The following is a 22,945-nucleotide window of genomic DNA, read 5'->3' as shown; positions in this document are numbered from 1 at the left end:
TCTCTACCTCTCTTTCCTCCTTCATGACCCTGCTTGGTCACCTGCCCTAATTTCTATTTTGTGGCTTGGTGTTAAATTTTTCTCTCATAATACTCCTGTGAAGCGCCTGGGAACGTTTCACTATGTTAAAGATCATGGATGATCTTCGACCTCAACTCCACTTGCCTACCCTATCCCCATATCCTTTGATTCCCTTAGAGTTCAAAAATCTATCAATCTCAGTATTATACTCAACGACTGAGCATCCACAGATCTCTGGGGTAGAGATTTCCAAGATTCACGACCCTGAGTGAGGAAATTTCTCATCTCAGTCCTAAATGGCCGACCCCTTATCCTGAGACTATGCCTCCTAGTTCTGGACTCTACAGCCAGGAAAACAGCCTCACAGCATCTACCCTGTCTATCCCCCTCAGAATCTTATATGTTTCAATGAGATTGCCTCTCATTCTTCTAAACTCCAGAGTATAGGCTTTCCCCTCCCCTGAATTTTTAGAATCGTTTAAATGAAAAATAAACAGTAATGGAACAAGGAATGCCAAATATAAACACAGAAATTCAAAATCTAATGTTATTTAAAAAAGAATCTCAGCCTGTTAAAGCAGTTTCAAGCAATTGTTATGTAACCCCATCAGATCTTTATGATCTACAACAACAACAACTTGTATCCATGATCTTATTGAATGGCGGAGCAGGCTCAAAGGGCAATATGGCCTACTCCTGCTCCTAATTCTCATGTTCTTATGAGTCCTGCTTAAATATATATTCAAGCTTCTGTGATGACCTCGTAGGCAAATTCGGCTTGTTGTGGTGCAGAGGTACTCTAAGGGCCCGATTTTTAATCTCCAGTCTGTGTTGAGTTAATTGAGTTCAAGTTCGGCAATGGTTGTGGCAAAATAATTGGCCCAAGATTGGGCTGCAGGGAAAATTAAGTGGGGATGCAGCTCCTGCTTGCAATCCAGTGACACTGCTGAAGAGTGAACCTGTGTGGGCAAGAATAGGATTGGGGTCAGTTGTGCTTCCCCTGCAATGATCTGCTTGACACACACCTTCCAGGTTCACAAATAGTGGACATTTGGCGAGCACTGTGGATAGTGTTCCCTTTAAGCTGCTCGGTACTCTGGAGCTCCAGCATAGCTGGCTCACTGGCTTTTAAATAGGAAAAATCGCGCAGGGCCTGTATTCTGACCCAGAAAAAAAAAATTGAAGAGAACACAGTCTGTGGACCTGCAGCCCAGCAGATATCAATACCTTCAGGAGATATTGGGTGAGGGGGAAAAAAATCTCAAGACAGTGGCGGCACTCGCGAGTTGGAAGGAGTTGGTGCTTCACCATGATCCTGCCACATGCTTCCTAACTTCACTCCAAAAGAGTGTTGGCTCTTGTAATGTATGCACCTGTGAGTATGCTCACAGGTTTGTAGCTGGCTACCTCTGTGGTGCAATGGGTCAGCACATTCATCTGTTAACTGAAAGATTGGTGGTTCGAGTCCACCCAAGGATGAAAATGATCGATAGATGTTCATTTTAGAGCACCGGTACACTCGCAGCCTTCCGCGAGAGGTGGGCGCCGGAGTGCATCATCACCCCTGGCAACCAAATTTTAATTTGATTTTATATGTTTTAAAGTTTAATTTGTTTTATTGCCGGGTTTTGGTGTCCCCCTCCCCTTTTATAGGGGGCACTTGTATATATTTGTGGTTTTAGTGCCAAAAAAAAGCAAAAAAACCCACAAAAAAAAACAAAAAGACACTTGTAAACTGTTTGGAGTGTGCCCCCTTTAATAAGGGGGCACTTGATTTAACGTTTATTTTTTGTTTGCAACAAAAGAGTTGTAGCTGGCTACCTCTGTGGCGCAATGGGTCAGCGCATTCGCCCGTTAACTGAAAGATCGGTGGTTCGAGCCCACCCAAGGATGGAAATGATCGATAGATGTTCATTTTAGAGCACCGGTACACTTGCGGCCTTCCGCGAGAGATGGGTACTGGAGGGACTAGAGTGCATTATCACCCCAGGAACAGAATTTTTATTTAATTTTGTAAAGTTCCCATGTTAACTGGACATTTGTATGGCTCTAGTGCCCTTACAAAGGGGGTTCTTGATTTAAAGTTCTCACCAAAAATAGTGTAGAGCTGTTGAGTTGGGAGTGGCTTAACCAGTTACATGATGTTCACAAGACTCAATCAAACCCCAGCCAGTTGGGTTCAGTGGATCCATGATGAGGTCGGTGGTTGTGAGCCTGGTGGATGAACCTTTGCTAATAAACCAACTAGTTTGTAAGAGCAATGTGTTGCAATGAATTCTTAAGCAAAGAACCCATGAAGCAAATACATTCTAGCTCTAATTTTAAGATTATGCTGTCTTGTTCTAGAATCTCCCACCAGAAGAAACAGATTCTCTGTGCTGGCCCTATCGAATCCCTTGATCATTTTAAACACCTCGATTCAATCTCCCCTCAACCTTCTAAACCAAGAGTACAAACCGAGTTTAGCTAACCTGTCCTTTGAATTTAACCCTTTAAGTCCTGGTATCATTCTGGTGAATCTGTGCGGTACCCCCTCCAAGGCTAATATATTCTTCCTGAGGTTCGGTGCCTGACGTAGAATGGAGTGGTCCAGATGGGGTCTGACCAAGGCTCTGTACAACTGAAACTTCATTCCTCACTTTTGAATCCCCCTTATAATGACCAACATTCCATTAACCTTTTTGATTACTTTTTGTATCTGTGTACTTGCAGTGATGTATACCTAGCCACCTAAATCCCGTTCCTCCTCCACAGCTCCTACGCTCTCCCCATTAAGAAAATATTTTTATTTCTCTTTCTCGGATCTAAAGTAAATAACCTCACACTTCCCCTCGTTGAACTACATCTGCCATAGTTTTGCCCACTCACTTAATCTGTCTATGTTCTCTTGTGTCTTCCTGCTCCTGTCCACACAACTTGCTGTGTCTCATACCGTAGAACATAAGAATTAGGAACAGGAGTAGGTCATCTAGCCCCTTGAGCCTGCTCCGCCATTCAAAAAGATCATGGCTGATCTGGCCGTGGACTCAGCTCCACTTACCCGCCCGCTCCCCATAACCTTTAATTCCCTAATTGGTTAAAAATCGATCCATCTGTGATTTGAATACATTCAATGAGCTAGCCTCAACTGCTTCCTTGGGCAGAGAATTCCACAGATTCACAACCCTCTGGGAGAAGAAATTCCTTCTCAACTCGGCTTTAAATTGGCTCCCCCGTATTTTGAGGTTGTGCCCCCTAGTTATAGTCTACCCGACCAGTGGAAATAACCTCTCTGCCTCTATCTTGCCTATCCCTTTCATTATTTTAAATGTTTCTATAAGATCACCCCTCATCCTTCTGAACTCCAATGAGTAAAGACCCAGTCTACTCAATCTATCATCACAAGGTAACCCCCTCATCTCCGGAATCAGCCTAGTGAATCGTCTCTGTACCCCCTCCAAGGCGAGTATACCCTTCCTTAAGTAAGGTGACCAAAACTGCACGCAGTACTCCAGGTTGCAGCAGGACCTCCCTGCTTTTGTACTCCATCCCTCTCACAATGAAGGCCAACATTCCATTCGCCTTCCTGATTACCTGCTGCACCTGCAAACTAACTTTTTGGGATTCATGCACAAGGATCAAAAAGAGTTTCATGCACAAGGACCCCCAGGTCCCTCTGCACTGCAGCATGTTGTAATTTCTCCCCATTCAAATAATATTCCCTTTTACTGTTTTTTTTTTCCAAGGTGGATGACCTCACATTTTCCGACATTGTATTCCATTTGCCAAACCTTAGCCCATTTGCTTAACCTATCTAAATCTCTTTGCAGCCTGTGTGTGTCCTCTACACAACCCGCTTTCCCACTAATCTTTGTGTCATCTGCAAATTTTGTTACACTACACTCTGTCCCCTCTTCCAGGTCATCTATGTATATTGTACACAGTTATGGTCCCAGCACCGATCCCTGTGGCACACCACTAACCACCGATTTCCAACTCGAAAAGGACCCATTTATCCCGACTCTCTGCTTTCTGTTAGCCAGCCAATTCTCGATCCATGCTAATACATTTCCTCTGACTCCGCGTACCTTTAACTTCTGCAGTAACCTTTTGTGTGGCACCTTACGGAATGCCTTTTGGAAATCTAAATACACCACATCCATCGGTACACCTCTATCCACCATGCTCGTTATATCCTCAAAGAATTCCAGTAAATTAGTTAAACATAATTTCCCCTTCATGTATCCACGTTGCGTCTGCTTGATTGCACTATTCCTATCTAGATGTCCCGCTGTTTCTTCCTTTATGATAGCTTCAAGCATTTTCCCCATGACAGATGTTAAACTAACCGGCCTATAGTTACCTGCCTTTTGCCTGCCCCCTTTTTTAAACAGAGGCGTTACATTAGCTGCTTTCCAATCCGCTGGTACCTCCCCAGAGTCCAGAGAATTTTGGTAGATTATAACGAATGCATCTGCTATAACTTCCGCCATCTCTTTTAATACCCTGGGATGCATTTCATCAGGACCAGGGGACTTGTCTACCTTGAGTCCCATTAGCCTGTCCAGCACTACCTCCCTAGTGATAATGATTGTCTCAAGGTCCTCCCTTCCCATATTCGTGTGACCAGCAATTTTTGGCATGGTTTTTGTGTCTTCCACTGTGAAGACCGAAGCAAAATAATTGTTTAAGGTCTCAGCCATTTCCACATTTCCCATTATTAAATCCCCCTTCTCATCTTCTAAGGGACCAACATTTACTTTAGTCATTCTCTTCCGTTTTATATATCGGTAAAAGCTTTTACTATCTGTTTTTATGTTTTGCGCAAGTTTACTTTCGTAATCTATCTTTCCTTTCTTTATTGCATTCTTTGCTGTCGTTTAAAATTTTCCCAATCTTCTAGTTTCCCACAAACCTTGGCCACCTTATACGCATTGATTTTTAATTTGATACTGTCCTTTATTTCCTTGGTTATCCACGGCTGGTTATCCCTTCTCTTACCGCCCTTCTTTTTCACTGGAATATATTTTTGTTGAGCACTATGAAAGAGCTCCTTAAAAGTCCTCCACTGTTCCTCAATTGTGCCACCGTTTAGTCTGTGTTCCCAGTCTACTTTAGCTAACTCTGCCCTCATCCCACTGTAGTCCCCTTTGTTTAAGCTAGTACACTCGTTTGAGACACTACTTACTCACCCTCAATCTGTATTACAAATTCAACCATACTGTGATCACTCATTCCGAGAGGATCTTTTACGAGGAGATTGTTTATTATTCCTGTCTCATTACACAGGACCAGATCTAAGATAGCTTGCTCCCTTGTAGGTTCTGTCACATACTGTTCTAAAAAACAATCCCGTATGCATTCTATGAATTCCTCCTCCAAGCTACCCCGTGCGATTTGATTTGACCAATCGATATGTAGGTTAAAATCCCCCATGATTACTACCGTTCATTTTTCACATACCTCTATTATTCCCTTGATTATTGTCCGCCCCACCATGAAGTTATTATTTGGAGGCCTATAAACTACGCCCACCAGTGACTTTTTCCCCTTACTATCTCTAATCTCCACCCACAATGAGTCAACATTTTGTTCATTAGAGCTAATATCATCTCTCAGAACTGCCCTGATATCATCCTTTATTAACAGAGCTACCCCACCTCCTTTCCCTTCTTGTCTATCCTATCTTGAATATACACCTCACGATTTGTTCATCCAAGTTATATCTGAAGAGCTGAGGCCCCAGTAGATCCCTAGGGATCGCCATGTCACATCCCACCAGAGAATAAATCCTTTATCCCTACTCTCTGTCTTTATGTCACAAGGTTATTCAGAAGAAACTTCTTTACCCAGAGAGTGGCGAGAATGTGGCACTTGCTACCACAGGGAGTGGTTGAAGCGAATAGTATAGGTGCATTTAAGGAACGGTTAGACAAGCGTATGAGGGAGAAGGGAAGAGGGTAATGCTGATAGAGTTAGATGAGGAAAGACGGGAGGAGGCTCGAGCAAAGTAGAAACGCTGGCATGGACTCGTTGGGCCGATTCGCCTGATTCTGTGCTATATATCCTATATTACCTCCAATCAGCACTTTAATTTCTGCTAATAATTTCTTGTGCAGAACCCTGTCAAATACCTTTTGGAACTCCATGTACACAACATCGATAGATACACCTCTATCCACCATGTTAGTGACCTCTTCAAAATATTCAATGAGATTAGTCAGACATGACTAACCCTTCACAAATCCGTGCTGACGGTCGTTAAATCAGCTTATACTTGCCCAAGTCATTGTTCCATAAGAACATAAGAAATAGGAGCAGGAGTATGCCATTTGGCCCCTCGAGGCTGCTCCGCCATTCAGTAAGATCATGGTTGATCTGATCATGGACTCAGCTCCACTTCCCTGCCCTCTCCCCATAACCCTTTATTCCCTTATCGCTCAAAAATCTGTCTATCTCTGCCTTAAATATATCAATGACCCAGCCTCCACAGCTCTCTTGGGACAGAGAATTCCATAGATTTACAACCCTCAGAGAAGAAATTTCTCCTCATCTCTGTTTTAAATGGGTGGTCCCTTATTCTAAGACTATGTCCCCCCCCTAGTTTTAGTTTCCCCTATGAGTGGAAATATCCTCTCTGCATCCACATTGTCGAGCCCCCTCATTCTCTTATATGTTTCAATAAGATCACCTCTCATTCTTCTGAACTCCAATGTGTATAGGCCCAACTGACTCAACCTATCCTCATAAGTCAACCCCCTCATCTCTGGAATCAACCTAGTGAACCTTCTCTGAATACCTCCAATGCAAGTATATTCTTCCTTAAATACGGAGACCAAAACTATATGTAGGTGTGGCCTCACCAATACCCCGTACAGTTGTAGCAGGAGTTCTTTGCTTTTATACTCTATTCCTCTTGCAATAAATCCCAACATTCCTGATTACTTGCTGTTTTTATGCAAATGACCCCCAGGTCGCTCTGTACTGCAGCACTTTGCAATTTTTCTCCATTTAAATTATAATTTGCTTTTCTATTATTTCTGCCAAAGCGGATAACCTCACGTTTTCCCACATTATACTCCATCTGCCAAATTTTTGACATTCACTTCGCCTGTCTATATCCCTTTGCTGATTTTTTGTGTCCTCCTCACAATTTGCTTTCCCACCCATCTTTGTATCATCAGCAAACTTGGCTGTACTCAGTACCTTCATCCAAGTCATTAATATAGATTGTAAATAGTTGAGGCCCCAACACCGATCCCTGCGGCACCCCACTAGTTACTGTTTGCCAAAAAGAAAAAGACCCATATCCCGACTTTCTGTTAGCCAATCCTCTATCCATGCTAATATATAACCCCCAACCCCGTGAGCTTTTATCTTGTGCAGTAACCTCTTATGTGGTACCTTATCGAATGCCTTCTGGAAATCCAAATACACCACATCCACTGGATCCCCCTTATCCACCCTGCTCATTACATCCTCAAAGAACTCCAGCAAATTTGTCAAACCATGATTTCCCTTTCATAAAACCATGCTGACTCTGCTTGATTGAATCATGCTTTTCCAAATGTTCCACTGCTACTTCCTTAATAATGGACTCCAGCATTTTCCCAATGACAGATGTTAGGCTAACTGGATTATAGATTCCTGCATTTTGTCTGCCTCCTTTTTTAAACAGGGTCGTTACATTTGCGGTTTTCCAATCTGCTGGGATCACCCCAGAATCCAGGGAAATTTGGTAGATTACAACCAATTCATCCACTATCTCTGCAGCCACTTCTCTTCAGACCCAAGGATGTAAGGCATCAGATCCAGGGGATTTGTCCGCCTTTAGTCCCATTATGTTATCTAGTACTACTTCATCAGTGATAGTGATTGTATTAAGTTCCTCCCGACCTTGATTATCCACTATTGGGATGTTTTTAGTGTCTTCTACCGTGAAGACCGATACAAAATATTTGTTCAACGTCTCTGCCATTTCTCTGTTCTCCATTAATTCTCCAGTCTCCTCCTCCAGGAGAACAACATTTACTTTTGACACTCTTTTCCTTTTTATGTACCTGTAGAAACTCTTACTATCTGTTTTTATATTTCGTGCTAGTTTACTTTCATCATCTATCTTCCCTCTCAATCATTTTTTTAGTCGTTCTTTACTGGCTTTTAAAAAATTCCCAATCCTCTGGCCTCCCACTAGTCTTGGCAACATTGTATGCCTTTGTTTTCAATTTGATACCCTCCCTTATTTCCTTAGTTAGCCACAGATGGTTATCCCTTCCTGATGAAAGATTCCAGTAACTTCGTCACAATTCATATTTAACTGACTGGTCTGTAGTTACCTGGTTTCACGCTCCCTCCCTTCTTAAATAATAGAGTGACATTTATAATTTTCCAATCCAATGGCAAAATTCCTAAATCAAGACAGCTTTGGAAAATTATGACTAACATAAATTCTCGTCTTCATTTTAAAATCCCTTCATGGCTTTGCCCCTCCCTATCTCTATAACTACCTCTCGGCCCTACCGCCACCTTCCGAACTTTCCAATCCTCGGACTTCGACCTCTTGTGCAAGCCTCCACTCCATCAATTTGGATGCTGTGCCTTCAGCCAGCTTGGCCCCATGCTCTGGAATTCTCTCCCTAAACCCCTCCACCTCCCTCTCCTCCTTTAATGCTTTCTGTCATGTATTTCACCATCTTGCAATGACTATAAGTATGTAACTGTAACTCATGCATACTGTACCTGTATGTAATGCACACCCTGAGCACAGAGAGTGAGCTCCTCACCTGGGCTTCCAGGTATAAAAGGGGAGGTCCCACCCAGGAAATAAAGTGAAGGTCACAGAGTGACCGTGCCTGATATATCCATGCCTCGTGTGAGTTTGTAACAAGGTGCAGAGACATTACATCTGGCAACGAGAATCGGGAATCACCAAACCACGAGGATGGCCACCGGTGGCACAGAGGAACGCTACTGTGTGGGTGAGGACTGGGACGACTTTGTGGAAAGACTCCAGCAGAGCTTTGTCACAAAGGATTGGCTGGAAGAGGCAGCGGCTGACAAGCGGAGGGCGCATCTACTGACCAGCTGTGGTCCACAGACGTATGCGCTGATGAAAGACCTGCTCGCACCCCAAAAGCCAGCGGACAAGTCCTTCGAAGAGCTCAGCCAGCTGATCAGTGAGCATCTCAAGCCGGCAAGTAGCGTACACATGACCCAGCACCGGTTCTACTCTCGCCGGCGTCGGGAGGGTCAAAACATCTCGGACTTCGTGGTGGAACTGCGGCGTCTGGCCAGTCTCTAAGTTCTCCGATGCCTGCAGGGGGGAGATGGTAAGGGACTTTTTCATCGAGGGCATTAATCATGCCGGCATTTTCAGGAAGCTCATAAAGACGAAGGATTTGACTTTAGAAGGGGCAGCATTGATAGCTCAGACCTTCATGGCAGGGGAAGAGGAGACCAAGCTAATTTATGCACACAGCCCTGGTTTCAATGTTGCAATGAACCAGGGAGTTAATGTTGTAAAAAGGACACAGCACCCCACAGGCAGGCAAGGGCAATTCGACATCGTCCAGGCAGCCAGGGTGGGCCTGCAACAGGGACAATGGAAAGGAGATCGGCAATTCACGCCATCACGAGGAACAATGTATCCTGTGATGGGACAATTAACACCCTCCATCAGAGTGCTTAGAAACAGCCAAACAGGCCATCAGAGAGGAATGCCTGGGAATAGCCCTTTTGTTAACAGTAATCTCAGCTCATGTTGGAGATGTGGGGGCAGACACACTGCAAAGATCTGCAGGTTCCAACTTTACACCTGTCGGATTTGTACTGTCAAGGGACACCTGGCCAGGATGTGCAAAAAGGCAGTAGTGAGGCTAGTCTGCGAGACAGACAAACCAGATGAGGGGTCTGAAATGCAGGATGAGGCCTGAGGAACTACCATGGAGGCTGAAGTTCAGAGAGTTCATGTGGCCGACGTCCACAGCTCATACATCAAAACGCCACCAATGATGATGAAAGTCTTACTGAATAGCTGGTTACCAGAGCTAGCCAGTCCCTCACGAGCACCCAACAATTTGAGAGACTATGGCCACACAGAGCTAGCAGGCCCAAATTGGAACGCATTGAGACGCAGCTACGTACGTACACCAAAGAGATCATTCCAGTGCTGGGCAGTGCAAACTTGGTGGTAACGCATAATGGATCACAGAACCGGCTGCCACTCTGCATTGTTCCGGGAAATGGCCCCGCGCTCTTGGGGAGGAGTTGGCTAGCTGAGATGAATTGGAAATCGGGGGATGTGCATGCCATTTCATCCGTGGAGCGAAGTTCATGCTCGCAGGTATTGCAAAAATTCGAGTCACTCTTTCAACCCGGTGTCGGAACATTCAAGGGCACCAAAGTAGTGATACACATCACTCCGGATGCCAGACCAGTGCACCACAAAGCCAGAGCGGTGCCGTACGTGATTCGTGAGAAAATTGAAAGTTAACTGGACATAATTTCGCCCGTTGAATTCAGCGACTGGGCAAGTCCCATTGTTCCCATCCTCAAAGCAGATGGCTCGGTTAGGATTTGTGGCGACTACAAAGCCACCATCAACCGAGTGTCGCTGCAAGACCAATACCTGCTCCAGAGAGCGGAGGACCTTTTTGCCACGCTGGCAGGTGGTAAGCTGTTCACGAAGCTGGACCTCACTTCGGCCTACATGACTCAGGAACTGGCTGAAGAATCCAAGTTTCTGACCACCATCACGACACACAAAGGATTATTTGTTTACCATAGGTGCCCGTTTGACATTCGTTCGGCAGCGTCTATCTTTCAGCGAAACATGGAAAGCTTGCTCAAGTCCATCCCTGGAACGATCATGTTCCAAGACGACATCCTTATAACGGATCGAGACACTGAGGAACACCTCCGCAACCTGGAGGAGATGCTACGCTGATTGGGACGGGTAGGCCTGTGGCTGAAAAAGGCCAAGTGCGTGTTCTTGGCCCCAGAGGTCGAGTTCCTGGGCAGGAGGGTTGCCGCAGACTGGATCCGGCCCACTGAATCAAAAACTGAGGCGATTCGCCGGGCGCCCAGGCCAGGCAACATGTCAGCGTTGCGATCATTCCTGGGACTCTTGAACTATTTTGGGAACTTCCTGCCGAACTTAAGCACATTGTTGGAGCCGTTACACATGCTCTTCCGTAAAGATTGTGAATGGTCTTGGGGGGATTGTCAAGAACGGGCTTTCAATAAGGTGAGGAACCTGCTGAGTTCCAACAAACTGTTGACTTTGTATGACCCCTGTAAAAAAACTGGTTTTAACATGCAATGCATCATCTTATGGGGTTGGGTTGTTTTGCAGCAGGGTAACAATGACAGCCGACTCCAACCGGTGGCTTACGCCTCCAGGTCGCTCTCCCAGGCAGAGCGTGAATATGGCATGGTCGAGAAGGAGGCACTAGCGTGTGTGTACGGTGTGAAAAAGATGCACTAGTACCTTTTCGGTAGACGGTTCGAGCTAGAGACGGACCACAAGCCATTTATATCCCTGTTGTCCGACAGCAAGGCTGTCAACGTTTATGCGTCAGCTCGCATACAGCGATGGGCCCTCACGCTGGCTGCGTATGACTACACTATACGGCACCAGCCAGGCACCAAAAATTGCGCTGACGCGCTCAGCAGGCTCCCACTGGCCACCACCGAGGAGCAGAGTGCCGAGATGGTCATGGTCGTAGAGGCTTTTGACACTGCGGGCTCCCCCATCACAGCCCGCCAGATCAAACTCTGGACCAACAGGGACCCCCCCCTATCCATGATAAAGAAATGTGTCCTGACTGTGGACTGGGCACCTGCACACAGAGCGTGCCCCGAGGAAGTCAGGCCGTTTCAGAGACGGATGGATGAACTCTCCGTCCAAGCCGACTGCCTGTTATGGGGCAGCCGGGTAGTCATGCCCCAGAAAGGAAGGGAAGCGTTCATCAGGGAACTCCACAGCGAGCACCCTGGCATCGTGTTAATGAAGGCCATTGCCCGGTCACACGTGTGGTGGCCGGGGATTGACTCAGACCTGGAACACTGGGTTCGCAGGTGCACGACGTGTGCCCAGCTGGGCAATGCCCCCAGGGAGGCCCCACTCAACCCATGGCCCTGGCCCACCAGGCCATGGTCACGTATTCACGTGGACTATGCGGGCCCGTTCATGGGAAAAATGTTCCTGATCGTTGTCGATGTTTACTCGAAGTGGATCGAGTACATCATATTGAACTCGTGCACGACATCCATCACTGTGGAGAGTCTGCATACGGTTTTCGCGACCCACGGCTTGCCGGACATCCTGGTCAGCGATAATGGCCCGTGTTTTACCAGCCATGAATTCCAGGAGTTTATGTCGGGCAATGGGATCAAGCACGTCCGGACAGCGCCGTTCAAGCCGGCCTCCAATGGCCAGGCGGAACAGGCAGTCCAAGTCATAAAGCAGGGCATGCTACGCATCCAAGGACCCTCCCTTCAATACCGCCTATCGCACCTCCTGCTGGCCTACAGGTCCCAGCCGCACTCGCTCACAGGAGTCCCGCCAGCGGAACCCCTCATGAAAAGCACGCTCAAGATGCGGCTGTCCCTCATTCACCCAGCCCTGGCAGACATTGTTGAGGGCAAGCGCCAGTCCCAAATTGAGCTCCGTGATCGAGGCTCAAGGGGGAGGTGTATAGAAATAGATGACCCGGTATTTGTTCTTAACCATGCTTTGGGACCCAAATGGCTTGAGGGCAGCATAATTGGCAAAGAAGGGAACAGGATCATGGTGGTCAGACTAAACAATGGGCAGATATGCCACAAACACTTGGACCAAGTAAAGACAAGGTTCAGTGCAGACACGGAGGAACCGGAAGAAGAGCATGATGAGATAGCACCCACACCACTGCCAGCGCACGAGCAACAAAAACAGCCCTCAGCATGCACAGTCCCTGTGGCCAGCCCGGAATCACCTCAATTGACAGAGACGCGTGCTGAGGCTCAGCCACCAGAGTCACAACTGCGGCGCTCCACGAGAGAGCACCAACCACCTGACAGACTTCACCTCTGAAACTAAAAGACCTAAGGGGGGAGATGATGTCATGTATTTCACCATCTTGCAATGACTATAAGTATGTAACTGTAACTCATGCATACTGTACCTGTACCCTTGTAATGCACACACTGAGCACAGGGAGTGAGCTCCTCACCTGGGCTTCCAGGTATAAAAGGGGAGGTCCCACCCAGGATCAAGACTCTTCAGTCCGGGAAATAAAGTGAAGGTCACAGAGTGACCGTGTCTGATATATCCATGCCTTGTGTGAGTTTGTAACAAGGTGCAGAGACATTACACTTTCCTTAAAAGCCACCACTTTTACAAAGCTTTTGATCCTCTCTTAAAATCTCCATTTTGCTCAGCAACCAATTTTTATTTTGAGCATACCTGCATGAAGCACTTGGAAGTGATTTGCAATGTTAAAAGTGCTTTATTAATAAATAATGGTGGTGACTGCAGTAGTAGCGGCCAAGAAATTTTCATACTGTATCTACTTGAAATATGAAAAGTGACCAGCAGCACAATTACAGCTTTTGTACTTCTGAATGTGAGGTGCGTCGAAGAGCATTTTGAGCAACTTAACACTCGGTTAAACTACTGGCGGTTTTAGGTGTGAAAAATTTGAGGTCATGAATTAAGGGCATCACGAGAAGCATACCCGACAATGTTAAGGTGCATTGGCTTAAGTGACACCACCGATTTGTTTAGTCCATGAAGGCAAGGGACTCTCACAGCACAGATTAATCCTCCTCGTTCTTACATTTCCAAATGCTAATGTGCGAATCAACCAGTTTGGAATTATTGGAGCTCGCAATGTCATCAGAGTACTGGGGCAACAGAGGCAGAACAATGGAGGTGGATTTACAGCAAGCACAAACAGCTCATGCAGATAACTCTTGCGAATTAAACAGCTGATTTTACTCCACAGTGTAAAGCTAAATTAATAGGCTTTAAATGAACTGGACTGGACAGGGAGGCAGGGGACAAATGGCAATAAATCAGCACGGCAGAAACTAATGACAGTAAAGAAGTGCCTCCAGTAGCAGCAGAAAGATGTTTTTAGTAAATGGGCAGAATTCAGAGCAAGGAGACCCCTTTTCATCAGGTTATTCCACTCAGCAGCTTGCAATTTGCCCTCCAGATCAGATTCCACAACTAGTTTGATTTGTCTTTAGTCTGGTGTCGCAGCAGAGCTTTACCAGAGCACAGATTTAGAAGGAATGTACAAATGGCTCATCTGATAACCCTGGTTTTCTTTTTGAGTTAGCTGTTCTTAGTGGAGACAGCATCAGATGGACTCCCTGCTTCTGAATGCTAACCACTGATTCCTGCTGCACAGTTTTGAGTGGGTGGATGTCAGCTGAAGACAAGGCCGGAATCAGCTAGATGGCTTCCATGGGTGAACAGTTTGCAAACACTAAAAGAATGGGTCGAGGTAATGGACGGCTGGCAGCACCTGTGGAACCATAACTCAACAGCACCTTCGGGAGAAGAGGGGGGGGAAAAAATGGAAGAAAAAAATAACCTGAGGGAGGAGAACTCACAGTCTGCAGTCAGCTGCACCTCGAGTGTGAAAGTCCATTCAGAAGCAATGGGCAGAACATGGTCGAGAAGTGTGCTTTTCAAAATAAATCAACTACAAGTAACATGATACAATTAAAATATAAAAATAAATGTATTCATCAACTGGACAGACATAGACAGACGCACACACAGACAAAGACAAACAGACACACACACAGACAGAGACAGGCACACACAGACAGACACACACCGACAAGACACACCGACAGGCACAGACAGAGACAAGCACACCCATCCAATGGCTCCCCTCCTACAGAAGCCACCTTCGTGCTACTTTTGAAGAACCTCATGCCAACGTGACCTGTACTTGGTTCCAGACATTCTCCACTGCTTCACTGTGAAATGAGCAGAGTGCGGGTGCTGAGTGCTGAAGCCCAACAGTCTGTAGTTGGCTGCCCCGGTCGGCAAGCATGGGACGGTAACATGGCTGGGGAAAGCGGCACACATTGCACATTTATCCTGGAGTATTCCTTTAGTTTTACCAAATTAAACTGAGATTATTGTTTTTGCTTGAAGATTAGTTTGGAAGTCCAGTCCTGATTATTAACAATACAAGCTGCAGCCCAATCTGTGAACCAGGATTAATGCTGACTGAAAAGGAACCCACTCTTTGTGAGACCATTTATTTACATATGGATTACCTGCCGTATGCTCACAGGTTTGTAGAACTGTTGTGTTGTGAGTGGCTTGGCCAGTCACGTGATGTTCACAAGACTCAATAAAACCACAGCCAGTTGGGTTCAGGGGATCCAAGATGAAGTATGTGGTTGTGAGCCTGGTGGATAAACTGGTAATATGTAGTGTGATTGTTACACCTTTGCTAATAAACCAACTAGTTCTTAATAGCAATGTGTTGCTATGAATTCTTAAGCAAAGAATCCATGAAGCAAATACATTACACCATACATATAGCAGGGCTACCTGTTGATCAACATTGTCAAACTTATTTGATGCCAATATGCTGTTGGCAAAAAAAAACGCATTTAAGTGAAAATGTTTCAACCAACATCTCCAAAAACAGATTATCTGGTTATTATCACATTTGCTGTCTGTGAGAACTTGCTGTGTGCAAATTGGTGACAGCATTTCCTACATTGCAGTGATTACACTTCAAAAGTATTACTTTGCCTGTAATGAGCTTTGGAAAATCCTGAGATCATGAAAGGTGCTATAGAAATGCAAGTTTTTATTTTCTTTTTTCTCTTAATTCACCACCTCAAATTGCTCGTATCCCTGTTGCAGACCTGTAACCACCAGCACGTCACCCCATTACACAGCTCAAAATGCTCTCATCAGCATACAATCCAAGACTGCAAGATCACAATTGCGACGTATTCTGCTGGATGTTTTTCACAGTCCAAATGGATGCATCACGTTACGAACATTTCACACACACACACACATAAATCCATTTCTGAAATTCCAATCATAAGACTGACCTCATATAAAAGAATCATCGAATCTTACAGCACAGGAGGCCGCCATTCAGTCCAGTGTGCCTGTGCTGGCTCTTTGAAAGAGCTCTCCAATTAGCCCCACTCAACCACTCTTTCCCCACAGCCCTGCAATTTTCTCCCCTTTTTCTAATTTCCTGTGAAACCTAGTTTGTTCATTGAAACTCTGCCTTAGTCATTTCACATTTGATTGTAAATTTTTATGTATTAGTCCTGGGCATTACAGCAATGTCAAATGAAAGGTTTGTGAAATGCTCAGCTATTGCACCAGATTTCACTAACAAGGACAAGATATTACTCCAATTATCAGCCTCAGTTTATAGGCAGAGCTGTACACAAACATATGGTCTGGGGATGAGGGTAATGGGGGCTGGAAGGACTTATAAAAACACAAAATATCAATTATACACTTAATGAATTACACTGCACTGGAGAGTGATCGTTTGCCGCTGTCGAAAACCCAGGCCGACAGTTATCAGACAGCAATGTCTGCTCCACCATAGGTAATCAATCGGATAGATCCAGATCATCTACGAAAATAAAAAAGAAACGGATTTTTCCTATTCAGACATCCCATCTAGAGGGATTAAGGCGAAAGTGGATCCGTTGCACACACTAGAACTGCATTCCTCCACATTTTTTTATAGAAAGAATAATACCACTTTCTGTGCTTTGAAACCAGAAAATGCTCGTGGGGTTCATGTTTCAAGTGGAGATCCTTCATCAGGGAATTATCTCCTCCCAAAACATTAACCTACATTTCCTGTACCCTCGGTCAGGCGCTGACTCACCGACTGCACCATTTCTGCTGCTACTGCAGATTTCCCACGTTCATGGCATTTCGCTTTATCTCTCATTTTTCTTCTGTATTTTTATCTTTTCTAAACAGAGTGATGAGGAATGTGCAAACACCAGCAGATTACTCACAATGTGCCAGCAGATAGGCGAGACGGGGAAAAAGTGCAATGCACACAGCATAAATTTTAAAAAATAAACTTGTATTTATATGGCTCCTCATCGCGTCCTCTAACACTGGAAAGTGCTTCACACAATGGATTACTGTTCTGGTGTGCAGTGATTGTTGTTATGTAAGGAAACATGGCAGCTATTCTGCAACACATCCCATGCACAACAGTGAGATGAATGACCAGTTATATCAATTTTTTATGGTATTGGTTGAGGAAGGGATGACGATCAGAAGTACAGCCTGCTCTTTTGTTTGTGCCAAGGGATCTTTTAGATCCATCTGAACCATCAGAGCAGGCAGCCGTGAGCTCAATTTAACATCTCATCCGATCGATGGCACCTCAGAAAATGCAGCACTCATTCAGTGCAGTGTCTGTCTAGATTAAGCAATTAAGTCCTGTTGTCGCACTCAAATCCACTCAGAGATGAGAGTGCTACCAATTAACCCAAGATGCCACACACATAAAGCTTAACTCTGATTGCTGGTACAGTATTTAACAGTCTCATTTTGATATGACTTCTAACCCCTCCTTATTATATTTTCCTTCCCTTTTTGCATTTCGAGCTATAATCCAGGCCATTATGGAAAGCAGGAGCAACACTTCGCCAAGGTCGCTCTGGTTAGCTGCAAGGTGGATGAAGATATCAACGTAACTCTTAAAACTGACAGAACCCATCGTGCAAGGCACCGCCAAAGTTGAAAAAAGTAAGAGTACAAGGTGAATCAGGAAGCAGTCATAGGCAGAAGGAAAGATTAAATAATGAACTACCTGAGGACATTGCAGCAGTCTTGTGCGACTCAAATATTTTTGAGAGTTGACTTACTATCATTTTTTTGTCCCTCCATTTGTCTCACATGGCACTAATTATCTCTCTGACAACTGGGCATTGCAGTTGGGAGGAAACAGCATCTGGACGGAGGGGGTGGGGGTAGAAGGAATAAAAAAGGGGGAGAAAGTGAACAAAAGATGATGGATGCAAACACACACACCATACAACTCAGTGCGCGATGGATTGGAGCACCGACACATGGAGGGGCGAAAACATTATAATCTGAAAGACCAAAGCTCAAATGGTCAATGCCATTTCAGCCTAAGGTAGATCACATCTTTGAAACACGTACAAATTGGATATAATCAGTACAATACAGACAGACACACACACACATAGTAGAATTCAGTACATACATACACACATTGGTGGGGTGTGGAAGCGTGGATAGTGCAAGGTATTTTAAATTTAAATTTATTTTTGAGCCGCCTGCGGGTTATCATTAGGCTTCTGCGAGCAAATCCCACAATTTGAAGTGAAGCGCCGTTGCCCCTTGTGATTTACACTGTGGCAGGTTTGGGTTACAGGGGGAAATAGCACAATCAAAAACATTCTGTGCTCAGTACGGTGTGTACAGAATATCACCCTGTCTGTACTATGCAAACACAGGCTTTGTTTCTTTGGAATGCAAATATAATCCCAAAGGCAACAGTACTGAATTTCCATGCAGTTCAGTACAGAGACATATTCAAATGTTGCTTCCTTTCTCATTGAACACAGTTACAGCAACAAGGAACCACGTGGGTATGCAACACAAGAACCAATGCTGGGGAGACAGATAACTGGGTGAGGGAGTCACAACAAGCCACAACAATGTGACATAAAATGCAACAAGGCTGTTGAGGGTTAAGCATGGACTATTTGTTGAAATCCAAAAAATGCTGTCATCAACTGTGGAGTCGCGAGAATACAAATAATTTCAGTTTTCAAGCCCTTTAGATACTGAAAAATCTGCACCTCCTCTTATCAAATACCACACAGTTCTTGCTGAGCCAATTTAACTCGGAGACGGCAATTTTCTCCTGCATGAAAGCACCCACTCTCGCACACGGCTCCACAGGCACAGCAATCCTCTTATTCCTGACTCAAGCCACCACTCTTCATGTATTATACCATACCGCAAGTGTAGAGAAGCTATTCAACTACATGAAGCATCACCGCAAGCCCAGCGCTTTTCACATGACTTCCATACATAAACTCTCCAGCCCAAGTCAATGAACAATGATCAAGAGCAATGACCCAGCTGATTTATTCCCCCTCGTAAGGCTTGAGGGCAATGAAGCCAGTTGCAGTGGCCTAATTGCTATTCTTGGTAGATACTGGGAATCAAACGCTGTCCAACATATTCCAAACAACACTGCACAAGACAGAAGGACCTTGGGTGCTGTTGCACACCTGCAATCAACAATGCATCATCTATGAAAACACCATAACCGCTCAACAGAAGTACAGAGCAGCACAGGATGACAGTTTCCAAATTGTGTAGCTATTGGTAAAGCAGCTGACATTCGCTTCCATGTCTTTTCCCCAGAGGGTCACAGCTGACCACCAACTTACTGCCACAGGACATGGTAAAATGAAGACGAGCATTGAACTTTAATTGGAAATCCACTACCAATGTTATTAATCTCTGTCCTGTTATTTTCCCCACGTACGCCTGCTTGATTTTCCTCACCATTGACTTACCAGCAGGTTGATGTTGCGCCGCTCCTCCGTTGCGACTGCGTGCTCTTGGAGGTCAGCGACAGCTGCAACCTGTTCTTGCTGAGCCAGCCTGGACAGCTCTTCTTCCACCATTGTCTTCTCTTTTTCATACCTGCAGCAAGAGAGAGAGTTCATCAAAGTTATCAACAACTTTTTTTTCCCTCTGGCTCTTTTTCCCCACACTCCCCAGTTCTCAAACTCAAACATAAGAACATAAGAAATAGGAACAGGAATAGGCCACTTGGCCCCTCGAGCCTGCTCCGCCATTTAATAAGATCATGGCTGAACTGGTCATGGACTCAGCTCCACTTCCCTGCCCGCTCCCCATAACCCTTTACTCCCTTATCACTCAAGAATCTGTCTATCCCCGTCTTAAATATATTCAATGACCTAGCCTCCACAACTTTCTGGGGCAGAGAATTCCACAGATTTACAACCCTCAGAGAAGAAATTCCTCCTCATCTCTGAGACTATGCTCCCTAGTTCTAGTTTCCCCTATAGTGGAAATAGCCTCTCTGCATCCACCTTGTCAAGACCGCTCATTATCTTATATGTTTCGATAAGATCAACTCTCATCCTTCTGATCTCCAATGTGTACAGGCCCAACCTATTCAACCTATCTTCATACGTCAACTCCCTCATCTCCGGAATCAACCTAGTAAACCTTCTCTGAACAGCCTCCAATGCAAGTATATCCTTCCTTAAATACGGAGACCAAAACTGTACGTGGTCCTCGCCAATACCCTGTACAGTTGCAGCAGGACTTCTCTGCTTTTATACTCTATCCCCCTTGCAACAAAAGGCCAACATTCCATTTGCCTTCCTGATTACTTGCTGCAACTGCATACTCACTTTTTGTGCTTCATGTACAAGGACCCCCAGGTCCCTTTGTACTGCAGCACTTTGCAATTTTTCTCCATTTAAATAGTAATTTGCTTTTTTATTTTTTCTGCCAAAGTGGATAACCCCACATTTTCCCACATTATACTCCATCTGTTAAATTTTTACCCACTCACTTAGCCAGTCTATATCCCTTTGGAGATGTTTTGTGTCCGCCTCACAATTTGTTTTCCCACCCATCTTTGTATCATCAGAAAACTTGGCTACATTAAACTCAGTCCCTTCATCCAAGTCATTAATATAGATTGTAAATAGTTGAGGCCCCAGCACCGACTCCTGCTAGTTACTGTTTGCCAAACAGAAAAAGACCCATTTATCCCGACTCTCTGTTTTCTGTTAGTCAGCCAATCCTCTATCCATGCTCCCAACCGTGTGAACTTTTAGCTTGTGCAGTCATCTTTTATGTGGCACCTTATCGAATACCTTCTCGAAATTCAAATACACCACATCCACTGGTTCCCCCTTACCCACCCTGCTCATTACATCCTCATAGAACTCCAACAACTTTATCAAACATGATTTCCCTTTTATAAAACCATGCTGACTCTGTTTGATTGAATTATGCTTTTCCAAATGTCCTGCTACGGTTTCCTTAATAATGGACTCCAGCATTTTCCCAATGACTAGGTTAACTGGTCTATAGTTTCCTGCTTTTTGTCTGCCTCCTTTTTTAAATAGGGGCATCACATTTGTGGTTTTCCAATCGGCTGGGACCTCCCCAGAATCCAGGGAATTTTGGTATATGACAACCAATGCATCCACTATCTCTGCAGCCACTTCTTTTAAAACCCTAGGATGCAAGTCATCAGATCCAGGGCACTTGTCCCGTCTTTAGTCCCATTATTTTACCGAGTACTATTTCTTTACTTCTTTTATTGCTCACGATATTCTATTCAAGATCTACAGCAAGAGGCATTCAAGTTAGGCAAGGCAAAAGTAGCAAATCACTTTTTGCTTTTATTTTATTCGTTTGTGGGATGTGGGCATTGCTGGCAAGACCAGCATTTATTGCCCATCCCTAATTGCCCTCAAGAATGTGGTGGTGAGCCGCCTTCTTGAACCGCCGCAGTCCGTATGGTGAAGGTGCTCCCACAGTGTTGTTGGGGAGAGAGCTCCAGAATTTTGACCCAACTACGATGAACAGAGATATATTTCTAAATCAGGATGGTGTGTGACTTGGAGGTGATTGTGTTCCCATGCACCTGGTGCCCTTGTCCTTTTAGGCAGTAGAGGTTGCTGGTTTTTGAAGTGCTGTCAAAGCTTCCAATGTGGCGCTCAATTGGATGGCTCAACTTGGACTTAATTAAACAGCTCAACCAGTGGCTCAGTTCATAAATGCAGCAGTTAGTTTCGGACTGAGTCCTGTAGCCCACAAGGGTCCCAGGTTCGATACTCGGTCAGTGTGTTGACTCAGCAGACCCCAGCCAGGGCGCCAGTATGAGCATTAAAACTGCTGCACGTTCTCACCCTGATTGCTATCCAGTCAACTCCCTCGCCACAGAGTCAAAAAACCTGCTGAAGCTCATACATGAAGGATGGCTACTTGGGAAAGATGCCACAGGTGGCCAGTGACAACAGAACTGTAACCCAATGTACTTTCTCACCACCTATTAAACTGAAGACTAGCATTGAATGTTAATTTGAGATCTCTACACTCCTCCAAATCGGGCCTCTTGCGCATCCACGATTTTCATCGCTCCACCATTGGTGAGCCTAAGCTCTGGAATTCCCTCAATAAATCTCTCCCCCTTTAAGACGCTTCGTAAAACCTAATGCGGGCAAAATTCCCCAGTGCCCGATTAAAACTGCCGCACGTTCTCACCCTGATTGCTATCCAGTCAACTCCCTCGCAGTAACTGCAATTTCGCGGCCGGGTCAGTTACCGCCCCTCACAGGAGGTGGAGTGCAATCTCACGCGCTCTACTTCCTGTTGGGGCGGGAGCGCTGACCTGTTTCAATGCCCCTCCCCTTCGGTTAAAGGGGATGGCCGCTGAACACTCTGCCAGGCCTCTGGTGGCAGACTTTTAAAAAATTAAAAATACTTAATTGGAGGAAGACAAATTTTAGTGGGATGAGAATAGATCTGGCCCAGGTAAATTGGAATCAAAGATTGGCAGGCAGAACTGTAGTGAAACAATAGGCTGCCTTTAAAGAGGAAATAGTTCAGGTGCAGTCGAGGTACATTCCCACGAGGGGGAAAGGTAGGGCAACTAAAGTTAGAGCTCTCTGGATGACGAAAGAGAGTAATATGAAGCAGAAAAAGAGCAAATGTCAGTTTGAGAATAAAGCTGAGAATCAGGCAAAATATAGAAAGTTCAGAGAAGTGAAACAAAAATTAAGAGGAGAAAAGAGAGGGTATGAAAATAGAATGGCAGCTAACATAAAAGGTAATCCAAAAGTCTTCGAGAGGTATATAAATAGTAAATGGTTTGTAAGAGGGGTGGGA

The 22,945-nt window shown here is 45.0% G+C and overlaps 1 protein-coding gene across 1 annotated transcript in view; it reads right to left on the bottom strand.

Moving 5' to 3' along the window:
* Positions 1-22,945, bottom strand: part of LOC139276947 (MICOS complex subunit mic25a-like) — a 556,647-nt gene that overhangs the window by 496,623 nt on the left and 37,079 nt on the right. The window contains exon 6 of the mRNA XM_070894945.1: positions 19,582-19,711. Within this exon, the coding sequence (XP_070751046.1) occupies positions 19,582-19,711 (130 nt within the window). The remainder of the gene's footprint in view (positions 1-19,581; positions 19,712-22,945) is intronic.

Source organism: Pristiophorus japonicus, chromosome 12 (assembly GCF_044704955.1).
Source record: "Pristiophorus japonicus isolate sPriJap1 chromosome 12, sPriJap1.hap1, whole genome shotgun sequence".
Taxonomy (NCBI): domain Eukaryota; kingdom Metazoa; phylum Chordata; class Chondrichthyes; family Pristiophoridae; genus Pristiophorus; species Pristiophorus japonicus.
The sequence above is the reverse complement of the archived record's forward strand: the minus strand, read 5'-3'. Positions and strand labels throughout refer to the sequence as shown.